Source organism: Bufo gargarizans, chromosome 2, assembly GCF_014858855.1.
Source record: "Bufo gargarizans isolate SCDJY-AF-19 chromosome 2, ASM1485885v1, whole genome shotgun sequence".
NCBI classification, from domain to species: Eukaryota; Metazoa; Chordata; class Amphibia; order Anura; family Bufonidae; genus Bufo; species Bufo gargarizans.
Window position 1 is genome coordinate 662,180,079 of NC_058081.1, and position 17,419 is coordinate 662,197,497.

Here is a 17,419-nt window from a genome sequence, read left to right on the forward strand (position 1 = left end):
CTGTCAGTGGAGTACGGAATGCCTTACTAAGTGCATTCATCCCGACCTGTCACTAGCCTCCATGGAAGTATTAAGTACTTTACCACAGCAGTATCATAATTTCCGAGATGTGTTCAGTCCTCAGGGGGCTGATGTATTACCTCCCCACAGGTCATATGATTGTCCTATAGACCTGTTGCCAGGCACCATGCCACCACGAGGGCATCTTTATAATCTCACTGGGCCTGAGGTTCAGGCTCAGCGGGAGTATATTAAAGAGAACCTTGAGAAGAATTTCATTCGTCCATCAACTTCCCCTGCTGGAGCTGGATTCTTCTTTGTGGAGAAGAAGGATGGAGGCTTGAGACCTTGCATCGATTATCGTGCCCTTAATCGGATTACGGTGAAGAATCGGTATCCACTGCCTCTGATTGATGATCTGTTTTCTCAGGTGGCAGGGGCCCGAGTCTTCACCAAACTCGATCTAAGGGGTGCTTATAATTTAGTTCGCATTAGAGAGGGTGACGAATGGAAGACCGCATTTAATACCAGAGACGGGCATTACGAGTATCTCGTGATGCCTTTCGGTCTCTGTAATGCTCCCGCGGTCTTCCAGGAGTTCATCAACGATGTTCTCAGAGATTTCTTGGATAGATGTGTTGTTGTCTGTTTAGATGACATACTAATCTACTCTTCGGATCTGGTCTCTCATCGGAGACACGTGTGTCAGGTTTTCCAGAAGCTGAGGGAGAACCGCCTCTATGCCAAACTTGAGAAGTGTCTGTTTGAGGTGAAGGAGTTGCCTTTCCTGGGGTACATTATCTCAGAAAAGGGATTGGCTATGGACCCATCCAAACTTTCTGCTGTCTTGGATCGGCCTCAACCTAAGGATCTTAAGGGGTTGCAGCGTTTCTTAGGCTTTGCCAATGTCACGGCTGTTTAAGGGTAACCAGAGCATACACAGTAAGAAGAGCTACTGACCAGACCCCAAACTAGGGAAGAGAAAGGGTGACCCCTGTCAGACCCTGAACACTCTCCCTATGCTGCTAAAGCACATGCCTGGATCCAAATGGTGGAACGAGGCATGCCCGCGTACCTTAGACTGATGAGCCCTGTAACCCCTACAATAGTGGAAGGGGCACGGCCACCGGTGCCCTGCTCAGAATATGGAGGGAACCGTGGCCACCTCAGATCCAGTCAGGAAATCACCAGGTACACAACAAAGTCTGCACACTTAGCTGATGGAGCTGCAGCCGCAGAGAAGACGTATCCAAGGGCCGCTGGCAATATCCGGAGTGCTTGCAGCAGCAGAACACAGGTCCAGAGAACAAGTAGCTAAAGAAGTGAAGATACTCAAGGCAGAGCTACAACTGAAAAGAGAAATATAATCCACGCCCTGCAATAGGAGGAGGGGTGATTTAGAGGCAGGGAAATCAGGAGAGACAGCTGGGAGTAAAGACCTCATCACAGGGGCGGAGAAACAGAACAGTGAGAACACCTCCAAACTCTAAGTGACATCATCACAGGGGTGGAGACACAGAGCTGTGAGAACGTCTTAAAGCTCTGGTAGTGACAGTACCCCCCCCTCTACGGGTGGACTCCGGACACCCAGGACCCACCTTCCCAGGATGAGCCCTATGAAATGCCCTGATAAGGCGAGTGGCTTTAATGTCCGACATCGGAACCCACATCCTCTCCTCAGGACCATAACCCTTCCAATGAACGAGGTACTGAAGAGAACCGCGGACAATGCGAGAGTCCACAATTCTGGAAACCTCAAACTCCAGATTGCCATCAACCAAAATCGGAGGAGGAGGCAAAGAGGAGGGTACCGTGGGCTGGACATATGGTTTTAAGAGAGATCTGTGAAATACATTATGTATCTTCCAAACCCGTGGAAGATCAAGGCGGAAGGCAACAGGATTGATGACTGACAAAATTTTATAAGGCCCAATAAACTTGGGACCCAATTTCCAGGAGGGAACCTTCAGTTTAATATTTCTTGTAGACAACCACACCAGATCACCCACATTCAGGTCCGGACCAGGCACACGTCTCTTATCAGCCACACGCTTATACTTCTCACTCATCTTTCTGAGATTACTCTGAATCTTTTGCCAAATGGTAGACAAAGACGAGGAAAATCTCTCCTCCTCAGGTAAACCAGAAAGAGCCCCTCCCGAGAATGTCCCAAACTGCGGATGGAACCCATATGCACCAAAAAATGGTGACTTATCAGAAGATTCCTGACGACGGTTGTTCAAAGCAAACTCAGCAAGAGGGAGAAATGAACACCAATCCTCCTGGTTCTCTGCCACAAAACAGCGCAAATATGTCTCCAGATTCTGATTGAGGCGCTCAGTCTGACCATTCGACTGCGGGTGAAAAGCAGAAGAGAAGGACAGCCGAACCCCCAGGCGAGAACAGAAAGCCTTCCAGAACCTGGACACAAACTGCGTGCCTCTATCGGAAACAATCTCAGAGGGAATGCCGTGCAATTTAACAATATGATCGACAAAAGCTTGCGCCAACGTTTTAGCATTGGGTAAACCAGGGAAAGGAACGAAATGAGCCATCTTGCTAAAACGGTCCACGACCACCAGGATCACCGACTTCCCCGAGGAACGAGGAAGATCCGTGATAAAGTCCATGGACAGGTGTGTCCAAGGACGGGAAGGTATGGGTAACGGGAGAAGGGAACCTGAAGGTCGTGAACGAGGGACCTTAGCGCGAGCGCACGTCTCACAAGCCGCCACAAAACCCTCCACAGACTTACGAAGAGCCGGCCACCAAAATCTCCGAGCAATGAGATCTACCGTGGCTCTACTCCCAGGGTGACCAGCAAGAACCGTATCATGATGTTCCTTAAAGAGTTTGTGACGTAGCTCAGGAGGCACGAACAACTTCCCGGAGGGACAACGGGCAGGTGCCTCAGACTGGGCAGCCTGGACCTCGGCCTCCAAATCGGAATATAGAGCAGAAACAACTACCCCCTCCGCCAAAATGGGACCCGGGTCCTCGGAGTTTCCTCCTCCCGGAAAACAGCGAGAGAGAGCATCAGCCTTCACATTCTTGATCCCAGGGCGGAAAGTAACAACAAAATTGAATCTGGAGAAGAACAGAGACCATCTGGCCTGTCTCGGATTCATACGCCTGGCCGACTCCAAGTACGCCAGATTCTTATGGTCGGTAAAAACGGTGATAGGGTGCCTGGCCCCCTCCAACCAATGGCGCCATTCCTCGAAAGCCAACTTGATGGCCAACAACTCCCTATCTCCCACATCATAGTTTCTCTCTGCCGGGGAGAGTTTTCTAGAGAAAAAGGCACAAGGTCGCCATTTGGCAGGAGAGGGGCCCTGGGACAAAACTGCACCCACACCTACCTCGGAAGCATCCACCTCAACAATAAAAGGTAAAGAAACATCGGGATGCACCAAGATGGGAGCAGACGCAAAACTCTCTTTAATCTTAGAAAAGGCTGCAAGCGCCTCCTCCGACCAAGAGGAAAAATCCGTCCCCTTTTTTGTCATGTCAGTAAGGGGTTTGACAATAGAGGAATAATTCAAAATGAACTTTCTGTAGTAGTTAGCAAAACCCAGAAAGCGCATCAAAGCCTTCTGATTTTCAGGAAGCTCCCACTCCAGCACAGCACGGACCTTCTCCGGATCCATGCGAAAACCAGAAGCAGAGAGGAGAAAACCCAGAAATTGAATCTCCGATACCATAAAAAGACATTTCTCCAGCTTGGCATACAGTTTATTTTCCCGCAGTATCTGCAGGACCTGAAAAAGATGATCCTGATGGGTCTGAACATCAGGGGAAAAAATCAAAATATCATCAAGATACACCAATACAAATTTCCCCATTAAATGATAAAAAATACTATTAACAAAATGCTGAAAGACGGCCGGAGCATTCATCAGGCCGAAAGGCATAACGAGATTCTCGAAATGCCCGTTAGGGGTATTAAAGGCCGTTTTCCATTCATCCCCCTCTCTGACCCTGACCAGGTTGTACGCGCCTCTCAGATCCAATTTGGAAAACACCTTGGCCCCAACAATTTGGTTGAAGAGGTCCGGGATCAGAGGAAGGGGATAGGGATCGCGAATCGTGATACGGTTCAGCTCCCTAAAATCTAAGCAAGGTCTCAGAGAGCCATCCTTTTTTTTAACAAAAAAAAAACCCGCGGCAACAGGCGACTTTGAGGGACGAATATGCCCCTTCTCGAGACTCTCGGAGATATAGGTTCGCATTGCGAGTCTTTCCGGTTGTGAGAGATTGTAGAGGCGTGCCTTTGGCAGCTTCGCGCCGGGAATGAGGTTAATGGGACAGTCAAACTCCCGGTGAGGAGGTAGCTCCCGAACACCGCTCTCGGAAAACACATCCGAGAACTCAGAGAGAAATGATGGCAGAGTTTTAGTAGACACCTCTGCAAGAGTGGCTGTGAGACAATTCTCTCTACAAAAGTCACTCCACTCATTTATTTGCCTTCCTTGCCAATCAATATTGGGGTTATGTCTAGTGAGCCAGGGTAGCCCCAAAACTAGAGGAGAAGGCAATCCGTTAAGGACAAAACAAGATATCTCCTCCACATGAGTGTCACCTACAGCTAGACGGATATTGTGAACAATGCCTTTCAGAGATCTCTGCGAGAGTGGGGCAGAGTCAACAGCAAAAACAGGTATATCCTTTTCTAATGTACAAACCTGAAAACCATGCAAGGCTACAAATTGAGTGTCAATAAGATTGACGGCTGCTCCACTATCGACAAAAATCTCACAAGGAATGACTTTGCTCTCTAGCGCCACCCTGGCAGACAGGAGAAAACGGGAACTGCAGGTCAAAGGAAAAGCATCAATTCCCACATCAACTTTGCCCAAAGTAGCAGATGAAGCAGAACTTGATGATCTACCTCTTGAGGTTTTTCTCTTATTATCGCTCTTAGTACAGGTCAGGAATCTCCTAGACGGACAAACATTTGCCAAATGACCTATGCCCCCACAGCAAAAACACACCATATTCTGAGGACTAAATCCTCTTTTATCAGGGGCAAGTCGGCCTAGCTGCATGGGCTCCTCCTCAGAGGGGAGCGAGACAGGATGAGACCCCTGCATACTGAATGAGTCCGCACCATTGCCCCTAGACTGACAATGGCTGGACGGAGAGGTCTTGTTTCTTTCCCTTAGACGCCTGTCAAGGCGTACCGCTAATGACATGGCAGACTCTAAGGACGTTGGTCTCTCATGGAAAGCAAAGGCATCTTTCAAACCCTCTGAGAGACCATGACAGAACTGACTTCGGAGTGCAGCATCATTCCAGCCTGAATCAGCTGCCCATCTCCGAAATTCAGAACAATAAAGCTCCGCAGACAGTTTGTTCTGGCATAGAACACGCAAGTTCGATTCTGCCAGAGCAACACGATCCGGGTCATCATATATCTGCCCCAGGGCCACAAAAAATCTTTCCACGGATCGAAGGGAAGGATCCCCTGATGGCAGCGAAAAAGCCCAAGTCTGAGCATTACCTCTGAGCAGGGAGATGACAATCCTCACCCTCTGTTCCTCATTACCAGAGGAGTGGGGACACAAACAAAAATGGAGTTTACATGCCTCTCTGAAGCGAACAAAATTCTCACTGCCCCCGGAGAACGTTTCCGGAAGTGAGACCTTTGGCTCGCAACAGACTCCATGAGCTGGAGCAGAGCCCAATGCTTGTAGCTGAGTCAGAGATTGACGGAGATCCGCTACTTCCAAAGAAAGACCCTGCATGCGGTCAACCAGGTCAGAAAGCGGATCCATGTCAACAAGGACGGTTTTGGTGGATTATAATGTCACGGCTGTTTAAGGGTAACCAGAGCATACACAGTAAGAAGAGCTACTGACCAGACCCCAAACTAGGGAAGAGAAAGGGTGACCCTTGTCAGACCCTGAACACTCTCCCTATGCTGCTAAAGCACATGCCCGGATCCAAATGGTGGAACGAGGCATGCCCGCGTACCTTAGACTGATGAGCCCTGTAACCCCTACAATAGTGGAAGGGGCACGGCCACCGGTGCCCTGCTCAGAATATGGAGGGAACCGTGGCCACCTCAGATCCAGTCAGGAAATCACCAGGTACACAACAAAGTCTGCACACTTAGCTGATGGAGCTGCAGCCGCAGAGAAGACGGATCCAAGGGCCGCTGGCAATATCCGGAGTGCTTGCAGCAGCAGAACACAGGTCCAGAGAACAAGTAGCTAAAGAAGTGAAGATACTCAAGGCAGAGCTACAACTGAAAAGAGAAATATAATCCACGCCCTGCAATAGGAGGAGGGGTGATTTAGAGGCAGGGAAATCAGGAGAGACAGCTGGGAGTAAAGACCTCATCACAGGGGCGGAGAAACAGAACAGTGAGAACACCTCCAAACTCTAAGTGACATCATCACAGGGGTGGAGACACAGAGCTGTTCTTGAATCATGTCTTTCGATTACACGGAGCGCCGGATGACATTGTTTCAGACAGAGGAGTACAATTCATCTCCCGCTTCTGGCGTTCTTTCTGCTCCCGATTGGGTATTAATTTGTCTTTTTCTTCTGGTTTTCACGCAGAGACCAACGGTCAGATGGAAAGGACTAACCAGACCCTGGAGCAATATCTCCGGTGCTTCGTGTCAGACTGCCAGGAGGAATGGGCAGCGTATCTACCCTTTGCGGAGGTGGCTTATAATAACTCTGAGCATGCTTCCACTAAGATGTCTCCGTTCAGGTGTGTGGGGGGCAGGGATCCAAGACTCTCTTCTTTGGCCGGACCCTCCACTGACTCACTGGTGGTGGATCAGTGGTTCAAGGATAGACGTCCCATTTGGTCGTCGGCCCAGCGGAATCTCCGCAGTGCGGTGGTGCAACTGAAGAAATTTGCTGATCGTCATCGCACCGTAGAGCAAAAGTTTAAGGTGGGAGATCAGGTGTGGGTCTCCACCCGGAACATTCCGCTGCGTCAGCCATCTTCCAAGTTGGGTCCTCGATTCATTGGCCCATACCCAGTGACACAAAAGATCAACAGAGTTACGTACAAGGTTGCTCTTCCACCGTCGATCCGAGGAGTGAACACCTTTCATGTTTCACTTCTCAAATCGGCAGCCGACTCCGCTCCCTTCATTCAGACCCTATCCCCGCTGGAGGTCCAAGGGGTACCGGAGTTCGAAGTGAACAGAATTTTGGACTCTCGTTTTGTCCAAAGGTCTCTTCAATACTTGGTGGACTGGAAGGGTTTTGGTCCAGAGGAGAGATGTTGGATACCTGCTCGCCAGGTGCATGCGGATGAGTTGGTGGCAGCCTTTCACCGGGATAATCCGGGGAAAGCTTGCTTGGAGTCTTCAGAGTCGCCTCCTCGAGGGGGGGGGGTAATGTAAGATCCTCACCTGCTTTGCACTCCAGGGGAACCAAGAGGGGTCCTCGTGGAGTTGCGGGACAGGTTATGCGTGTCTCTGATGCACCAGCGCTGACCCCTTTGCGAGCCAGTGCGGAGATGCGTTCTCGTGGACATCGGAGGGGAGGACCGTCAGGAGTCCCGGGGACAGAGTGGCCAGGCGAGTGACAAGACGCCGCGGCCAGGGTTGTCTCCGGTGTCTCCTGCGACTTCCGTTTCCGCATCTGGGTCCACGCGCTCGCATACTCGCGCTGAGTCAATCATGCGTCCGTGCGTACGCACGAGGGCAGGTTCGCAAAGGGATACACGGTCGCGAGTACGCGCTTCTTATGCACTTCGTCGACCAGTGGCGCATATTATACTGACTCACAAGAGCAAAGTGGATTAGGGAGCCAGCCATGGGTTAATCAACTTGTGATTGCCTTAGGCCTTGTACTCAGGTGCAGGGCAATTTGTTTAACTATGGTAGTGGACACTTGGCACCCTGGGATTGATCAGCAGGCATTTAAAAGGAGGTCTCTCAGGGTGATTCTCTCAGGGTGATCAGTGCCCACTGTTATTTTCCCTCAACCAGGTATAGGTCACAACTCCTAGTGACTGAAGACTGCCAGGAACTTTGTCCTTTACAGCGGACCCAAGATCTGGAGTGACTCGACTGCCAAGTGCACAGCATCATTCAGCACTGGTTGGGACTATTCCTGGAATCTCCTTGCCTGGTTTTTTATTATTATTCCTTGTTACCAGCAAGTGTCCTGAACGTTTATGTTTCTGGTGAATAAACACCTTTTTGCTTTCATCACTGGTCTGTTTGTTGGTGCCTTGCATTACAGATATATTCCAGTTCTTAATTTTGGAGCTCTGTTCTGCTTGTGATATTTATTATAGTTAGAGATGAGCGAAGTTTTGAAAAATTTGATACGGCAGCTTTGCCGAAGGTTGACAAGAAATTTGATTTGTTACGAATTAATTCATCATGAATCACTCTGGTAAAACCCCATTCAGCCTATCAATCAATGGGTCCATTTTCAATGGCGGCTTAGACAGAAGTGTGCCAATCTTACGGCCGTTAAAAACAGAAATACACTAGTGCAATATGGTCTTTTGAGTTTTAAAAAACAATCACTCACTTCATCCAGTTGCTTGCGCAGAGGCAGTCAGCTCCCATCTTGAGTGGAAAAGACCTGCCGAAAGATCTGTGCTGAGCATAATGATGTCACTGCCTGCTCCCAGCGTGATCACGTGGTGACGATGACCTCACCATGTGATCCCACTGGGAGAGTGTGGTGACGTCATCATGCTTAGTGCAGGTGCTTTGGCAGGTCTTTTTCAGTCAAGACAGGAGCGGACTGCCTCTGCGCAAGCAACTGGTAGTGTTGATCACGAATATTAGAATTTCGAATTTTTATCGCGAATATAGGTACTTTGAAAATTCGCGAATATAGTTATATATATTCGTAATTTCGAATATTCGATTTTTTTCCGATTTTTTTTTCCCGATTTTTTTTATTTATTTTTTATCAGTACACATGATCCCTTCCTGCTTCTAGCTTGTGGGCCAAGAAGAAGGCTGCAATATACTTGACTTTAGGAGTAGTGATGAGCGGCAGGGGTCATATTCGAAAATGCACGATTTTTTTTTCTTGAAAAAATCGGCAAGGTAATGATTGTGCAATATGCGAATTTTCGTAATTCGAATTTTCAGATTAAAATTTTTATTGCGAATTTTTCAACTTAAAAGAAGATTATAGCACTATATTAGCAAAATTGCTCTATATTCTTTTTTTTCGAATATTCACTATATTGCTATATATTCTTGTTTTAGAATATTACAAATATTAGAAAAAACGAAGTTATAGCAATTTAGCGAATATTCCCCAAAAAAACGAATATAGAGCAATTTAGCTAATATAGTGCTATAATCTTCTTTGTCTAATAGTTGTAATTTTTTTCTCATCTGAAGTTCAGATTGGAAAAAATTTACAACTATAAAAAAAAGATTATAGCACTATATTAGCTAAATTGCTCTATATTCGTTTTTTTCGAATATTCGCTATATTGCTATATATTACGAATATTCGAAAAAACTGTTATAGCAATATAGCGAATATTCCTAAAATCGAATATAGAGCAATTTAGCTAATATAGTGCTATAATCTTCTTTGTCTAATAGTTGTAAAAAAAAGTTGAAAAATTTGCAATAAAAATTCGAATCCGAAAATTCGAATTACGAAAATTTGCATATTACACAATCATTACCTTGCCGATTTTTTTCAAGAAAAAAAATCATGAATTTTCGAATATTCGACGAATATTCTAAAAAATATTTTTTTTTTGTTATTTCTAAGACATTTCTAGCCACCATTTTAAGAGAAATTATTCATTACTGCGAAACGACAGGAAATTCGGCTTTGTGGCAAATCAAATTTTTCTTAAACTTCAGATCAAATTCTTCTTTGGATGCTTTGACTAGCTAAGCTCACTAATTATAATATTTTCATCCGTTTTTCTGTCACCAGGGGACGTCAGTGGACATTTCAAAATTTCATGAGTGATAAATATGGCTTAAAACATCACTTCACCTACAAGTAACTGTACTTCCATTAGTAATATAGGGTGATGGGAATTGGCGCAAAACACATTAAAATGTTGCAAGCACATCTTAAATTTGTTGCAGACAAAAGATCTAAGGTCTCTATTTTTCGGACACAAAGCCTTTTTTACTCTACCCTTAAGGGCCCTTTACACGGGCTGAAAATCATTTATAGGATCATTTATAAGAACGCTCATTAGCGATTATCTGGCAGAGTAAGGCCCCTTTCACATGGGCGAGATTTCCGCGCGGGTGCAATGCGTGAGGTGAATGCATTGCACCTGCACTGAATCCGGACCCATTCAATTCTATGGGGCTGTGCACATGAGCGTTGGTTTTCACGCATCACTTGTGCGTTGCATAAAAATCGCTGAATGTTCTATATTCTGCCTTTTTCACGCAACGCAGTCCCCATAGATGTGAATGGGGCTGCGTGAAAATCGCAAGCATCTGCAAGCAAGTTGCGGATGCGGTGCAATTTTCATGCACGGTTGCTAGGAGACAATCGGGATGGAGATCCGATCATTATTATTTTCCCTTATAACATGTTTATAAGGGAAAATAATAGCATTCTTAATACAGAATACATCATACAATAGGGCTGGAGGGGTTAAAAAAAATAAAAAATAATTTAACTCACCTCAACTTGTTCGCACAGCCCAGCTTCTCTTCTGTCTTCATCTTTGCTGTGCACAGGAAAAGGACCTTTGATGACGTCACTGCGCTCATCACATGGCCCATCACATGATCCATCACCATGGTTGAGGTGAGTTAAATTATCATTACTGTGACATTGCCATGTTTATTATCCCTGTTTCATGACAACATTCTGATGCTGTGACATCTCCATGCGCATTATTCTTGTACTGTGATATCATTGTCTGTAATAAACCTTTCAGTGGTTTCAAAGTGTCTACCGCAAGATCACTTTGCTATTGCTGTTGTATGCATTTTTTGTCATATAGTGCATTAACACTGTGTGCATCATTCCAGAACTATACAGCCCTGTGTGAATATTATCCCTTTGCTGTCAATTCTCTACCTATGAGATATGACATATCTATACAATTACAATATGTTTATTATCCCTATGGTGGTATTTGTGTGTGTGTTATCAAGGGTTTGTGTTATGGTGTTGGACTGTGCTTACTGTCGCTCCACTCCATGGCTCATGGGTATCAGCGATCCAGTATCACCGAAGTCCATCTCTCCCTGCTCAAGGCAGAGTAATGCTGTTCACCCCCCACCGCTCCATAGGGCACTCATGCTCGCTCTCTGGCTCTTAAAAGGCCAGCACTTGTGCACCTTGATCTTCGCCAGCCTATGGGTGGCTACTCTGTGAATTTTAAGGCACCCTATCCTGTGGGGGGGTGCCTGAGCAATAGGTTCTAGTACTCTAGTTTCCTGCAAAAGTGTACTGTTAGTTTGTTTGCCTGTTGTATTTCCCAACTTCTGCCTGACTTACAATTTTGACCTCAGCCTGATCTCCGTACTGATCTAAGCTGCCCATTTTGACCTCAGAATACATGAACTCTGCATGCCCTAACCTTGGCCTGCCTCTGACTATGGATTTGCTTGATCCCTTGGTGCTTCACACTGGTTTCTCTTGACCCCAACAGGCCATCAGGCACGTGAACATAGATTACTCCAAGAGGTAGCAGCCAGGTATTTCCCCTGCAGAGGTGTCCAGATCCCTGTACAGGGATTAAAGGGTGAAGACCAGGGGCGCTACTTACACAACACCCTTTGGAGTAGCCCCAAGCCAAATACATCTGTTCAAGTGGCATAGCAGATCTACATCTGCTTCATTATATTCTGTAATATACTGTAACTATAAGAAGCAATCATATCTGTGCAGTGACATTACCGGCTGCATTTTCAGAAGTTTAAGAATATGAAGTGCACAAGTTGTGGTTGAACTGATGCCTGAGGTGGTGTACTCACATAAAAAGGATACCAGTACAATGAATTGCATAAAAACATTGTGGACTTTGTTACAGATTGCAACAGAGCCTTGGAACGTCAAATATTGCCTAAAAGTAATACCAAACCAGGTTTTACCAATCTACAAGTTAACTAGTTTGTAATATTTATGCTGAAACTTACCCCTCATGTTGTTTGTGTCTCTTTGTGTCAGCATACTCCAAGTTTACGTTTCTGAGGTCCCGACTAGATTTGGTTACAAGGCTGAAACATTAACATAGAATCACAAAGTGAAATAATCCATAAACTGATATGTGACGTAAAACATTCCTACAAAAGACAACATTACGATGGATACTCCCACACTGGCCCTGAAGATTGCATCATGTCCATTCACAAAATAAACCTGCACATTAACAGCGCACCAACCCCTCATCTGGAGCCCACATCAGCATTTTTCTGCTGCTTGTAAGGGTGGCCTTACTATGGATATTGGCCAATACCCTTTATTAATTTTCCTTGACATCCCATTTAAGTAGATCCAAGGGATACAAAAAGGACAGGATGAGTAAACAGTTTAGGCCTAACAAAGGCAGCAGATCACCCCCCAAGCGTGCTATCGCTATAAAGCTACATGTACCTACATTTCTTGGGACTTAGTTTATTACACCACCCGGAATCATGGCTACATTTATATAATTTTTGTATGGTTTGATTCTACTACATATTGATCCCTGGCTGAATCTCAGGTGTAGGAGGGTGCAGAACCTTAGCTTTAATCTGACATGTCACTGCAGCATCCTGCTCCTAGAAGTCACATTATACTGAAAAGTGCAAAAATACATTATCTTGTCATGTATGCAATGTCATGTACATCTCTGTATTTTCTGATCTTAGATAACAGGCCATATCTCAAAGCCACCACTAGATGAGGCTGGTATCAACCTCTATATAAGGAGAGGAGTGATTCAGCATAGTGGAGTCTAGTTTCAGCCAGTCTTAGTATAAGTCTATTTGGTTAGAGGGAGAGAGCACAGTGTTATAGGAAGCACAGACATGTGAAGCTGACACTTTAGCCACCCCTGAAATCAGGTACCAGCCACAGAGAGGTCTGAAAGAACAGACAAACAACTACTAAAGCATGCCAGAGGTAACAGAGAGGTGTAGAGAAAGCCCAGTAGAGATAACCTGTCTGACAAGGCAAAGGTGTAGCAAGGGGGAAGACAGGCGGGGCATGTGCCTGGCAGTTGTTTTCACTGCCAGGCATTTCATTTTCATAGTGAGACAGGGAGCCCTCCGTTGCCTGCTTCACAGTTCTGCTGGTCAGTGCTTCCCCCTCAGGCCGCACATCGCTCTGATGGCTGTGGGAGGAGCTCTGAAAGCCCGGGAATCAGCCTCCTGCACAGCCAACAGTGCGAAGTGCTTGGGAGTTTCGTCAGGGAAGCAGGCAAGCATTGTGGTTTTTTTTTCTTTCTTTCATGTGTCTGGAGAGTGCGTCCATACTCTTCTGAGGATGAGTGTCAATGTGTGGGTATGATTATTTTGTTGCTTAAAGAGGACGCCCAATCTTGGGCTTTTTCTCTGCCGACCGGATCACGTCGGTAGATAAATTCTTTAGAGCCTTGGGTCTTATCAACGATGACCTGGATCAGATCTCTCAGGCCGAGACCAAGTTACGGGGTTTGCGACAGGGAGAACGTTCCACAGAGACCTATTGCTCTGAATTTAGGAGATGGGCTACCGATACAGAGTGGAACGATCCTGCTCTACGTAGCCAATTCTGTCAGGGTCTCTCTGAGAGACTGCAGGATGCGTTGGCTTTTCATGAAAATCCTGAGTTATTGGAAGCAGCTATATCCCTTGCTGTACGTCTTGATAGATGCTTAAATGCAGGGGCGTCGTTAGCTCAAAACATTCGGGGCTGGAGCCCCGGGTGTTTTGTCCAGTTCCCCGAATGTTTATGCTGGTGGGATTTTTTTTATTTTATTAGGCTATTCCTAGCCATCTGGGCAATCCCACAGATCATCCCCCAACCCCCCTTGTACTTGTTCCGCAACTTGCAGGCTGCGCGTTCAGAACTTCAGTCACTTCGGTCTGCAATTCTGTTCTGCGGCGTGTGATCCTGTGAGATCCGCCATGGGAGGTCACGGGTCTCGCGTGATCACGCACCGCAGAACAGAATTGCGGACAGAAGTGACTGAAGTTCTGAACTCATGCCCGCGCAGCTTGCAAGTAGCGGAACAAGTACAAGGGGGGTTGATGGGTTCCAACTTCTGCGATTAGTTTAAAGTTGGGGGGGTTTGCTTAATTTTAAATTAGGCTGACCATAGGTTAGGATGATCTGTGGGGTTGCCTAGACAGCTAGGCCCTTCAAGGTAGTTATTACTGCTAGGGATGAGCGAACTCGAACTGTATAGTTCGGGTTCGTACCGAATTTTGGGGTGTCCGTGACACGGACCCGAACCCGGACATTTTCGTAAAAGTCCGGGTTCGGGTTCGGTGATCGTCGCTTTCTTCGCGCTTTTGTGACGCTTTCTTGGCGCTTTTTGAAAGGCTGCAAAGCAGCCAATCAACAAGCGTCATACTACTTGCCCCAAGAGGCCATCACAGCCATGCCTACTATTGGCATGGCTGTGATTGGCCAGAGCACCATGTGACCCAGCCTCTATTTAAGCTGGAGTCACATAGCGCCGCCCGTCACTCTGCTCTGATTAGCGTAGGGAGAGGTTGCGGCTGCGACAGTAGGGCGAGATTAGGCAGATTAACTCCTCCAAAGGACTTGATTAACTGATCGATCTGCAGCTGTGGATCATTGAGCTGCTGATCCTCAATTGCTCACTGTTTTTAGGCTGCACAGACCGTTTGTCAGTCACATTTTTCTGGGGTGATCGGCGGCCATTTTGTGTCTTGTGGTGCGCCAGCACAAGCTGCGACCAAGTGCATTTAACCCTCAATGGTGTGGTTGTTTTTTGGCTAAAGCCTACATCAGGGTGAAGCTGTCACACCAAGTGCATTTAACCAGCAATAGTCTGTTCATTTTTTGGCCATATACAAAATCAGGGGCAAGCTGCGCCTGTCACCAAGTGCATTTAACCCTCAATGGTGTGGTTGTTTTTTGGCTAAAGCCTACATCAGGGTGAAGCTGTCACACCAAGTGCATTTAACCAGCAATAGTCTGTTCATTTTTTGGCCATATACTAAATCAGGAGCAAGCTGCGCCTGTCACCAAGTGCATTTAACCCTCAATGGTGTGGTTGTTTTTTGGCTAAAGCCTACATCAGGGTGAAGCTGTCACACCAAGTGCATTTAACCAGCAATAGTCTGTTTATTTTTTGGCCATATCCCAGTCTAATTCTGTCACTAAATCCATACCGGTCACCCAGCGCCTAAATACTAGGCCTCAAATTTATATCCAGCTAAATCTGTCCCTAGTGCTGTAGCTGGGCGAGTTATTTAGTGTCCGTTCAAGCACATTTCTTGTTCTGGGTTGAAATACAATTCCCAATTTAGCAATTTCATAATTTAGTGGTTTCTGCTATATCAGAGCTATTTGAAATCTATCCCTAAAAGGGTATATAATATTCAAGGTGCACATTGGGTCATTCAGAATAACTTCACACACACCCGCTACTGTGTATTTCCAAGTCTAATTCTGTCACTAAACCCATACCTGTCACCCAGCGCCTAAATACTAGGCCTCAAATTTATATCCAGCTAAATCTGTCCCTAGTGCTGTAGCTGGGCGAGTTATTTAGTGTCCGTTCAAGCACATTTCTTGTTCTGGGTTGAAATACAATTCCCAATTTAGCAATTTCATAATTTAGTGGTTTCTGCTATATCAGAGCTATTTGAAATCTATCCCTAAAAGGGTATATAATATTCAAGGTGCACATTGGGTCATTCAGAATAACTTCACACACACCCGCTACTTTTGATTTCCAAGTCTAATTCTGGCACTAAACCCATACCTGTCACCCAGCGCCTAAATACTAGGCCTCAAATTTATATCCCGCTAAATCTGTCCTTAGTGCTGTAGCTGGGCGAGTTATTTAGTGTCCGTTCAAGCACATTTCTTGTTCTGGGTTGAAATACAATTCCCAATTTAGCAATTTCATAATTTAGTGGTTTCTGCTATATCAGAGCTATTTGAAATCTATCCCTAAAAGGGTATATAATATTCAAGGTGCACATTGGGTCATTCAGAATAACTTCACACACACCCGCTACTGTGTATTTCCAAGTCTAATTCTGGCACTAAACCCATACCTGTCACCCAGCGCCTAAATACTAGGCCTCAAATTTATATCCCGCTAAATCTGTCCTTAGTGCTGTAGCTGGGCGAGTTATTTAGTGTCCGTTCAAGCACATTTCTTGTTCTGGGTTGAAATACAATTCCCAATTTAGCAATTTCATAATTTAGTGGTTTCTGCTATATCAGAGCTATTTGAAATCTATCCCTAAAAGGGTATATAATATTCAAGGTGCACATTGGGTCATTCAGAATAACTTCACACACACCCGCTACTGTGTATTTCTAAGTCTAATTCTGTCACTAAACCCATACCTGTCACCCAGCGCCTAAATACTAGGCCTCAAATTTATATCCTGCTAAATCTCTCGTTAACGCTGTCCTGTTGTGGCTGGGAAAGTTATTTAGTGTCCGTCAAAGCACATTTTTTGTTCTGGGTTTAAATACAATTCCCAATTTAACAATTTCATAATTTAGTGGTTTCTGCTATATCAGAGCTATTTGAAATCTATCCCTAAAAGGGTATATAATATTCAAGGTGCACATTGGGTCATTCAGAATAACTTCACACACACCCGCTACTGTGTATTTCCAAGTCTAATTCTGTCACTAAACCCATACCTGTCACCCAGCGCCTAAATACTAGGCCTCAAATTTATATCCTGCTAAATCTCTCGTTAACGCTGTCCTGTTGTGGCTGGGAAAGTTATTTAGTGTCCGTCAAAGCACATTTTTTGTTCTGGGTTGAAATACAATTCCCAATTTAGCAATTTCATAATTTAGTGGTTTCTGCTATATCAGAGCTATTTGAAATCTATCCCTAAAAGGGTATATAATATTCAAGGTGCACATAGGGTCATTTAGAATAACTTCACACACACGCTTCTGTGCATTTCCAAGTCTTATTCTGTCACTAAATCCATACCGGTCACCCAGCGCCTAAATACTAGGCCTCAAATTTATATCCAGCTAAATCTGTCCCTAGTGCTGTAGCTGGGCGAGTTATTTAGTGTCCGTTCAAGCACATTTCTTGTTCTGGGTTGAAATACAATTCCCAATTTAGCAATTTCATAATTTAGTGGTTTCTGCTATATCAGAGCTATTTGAAATCTATCCCTAAAAGGGTATATAATATTCAAGGTGCACATAGGGTCATTCAGAATAACTTCACACACCCGCTACTGTGCATTTCCAAATCTAATTCTGTCACTAAACCCATACCTGTCACCCAGCGCCTAAATACTAGGCCTCAAATTTATATCCCGCTAAA

The 17,419-nt window shown here is 45.5% G+C and overlaps 1 protein-coding gene across 4 annotated transcripts in view; it reads right to left on the minus strand.

The window, feature by feature from the left end:
• LOC122926925 overlaps positions 1-17,419 on the minus strand; it is a 125,153-nt gene that overhangs the window by 60,498 nt on the left and 47,236 nt on the right. For all 4 annotated transcript variants that reach the window (XM_044278443.1, XM_044278444.1, XM_044278445.1 and 1 more), the window contains exon 4: positions 12,084-12,164. In XM_044278443.1, the coding sequence (XP_044134378.1) occupies positions 12,084-12,164 (81 nt within the window). The remainder of the gene's footprint in view (positions 1-12,083; positions 12,165-17,419) is intronic.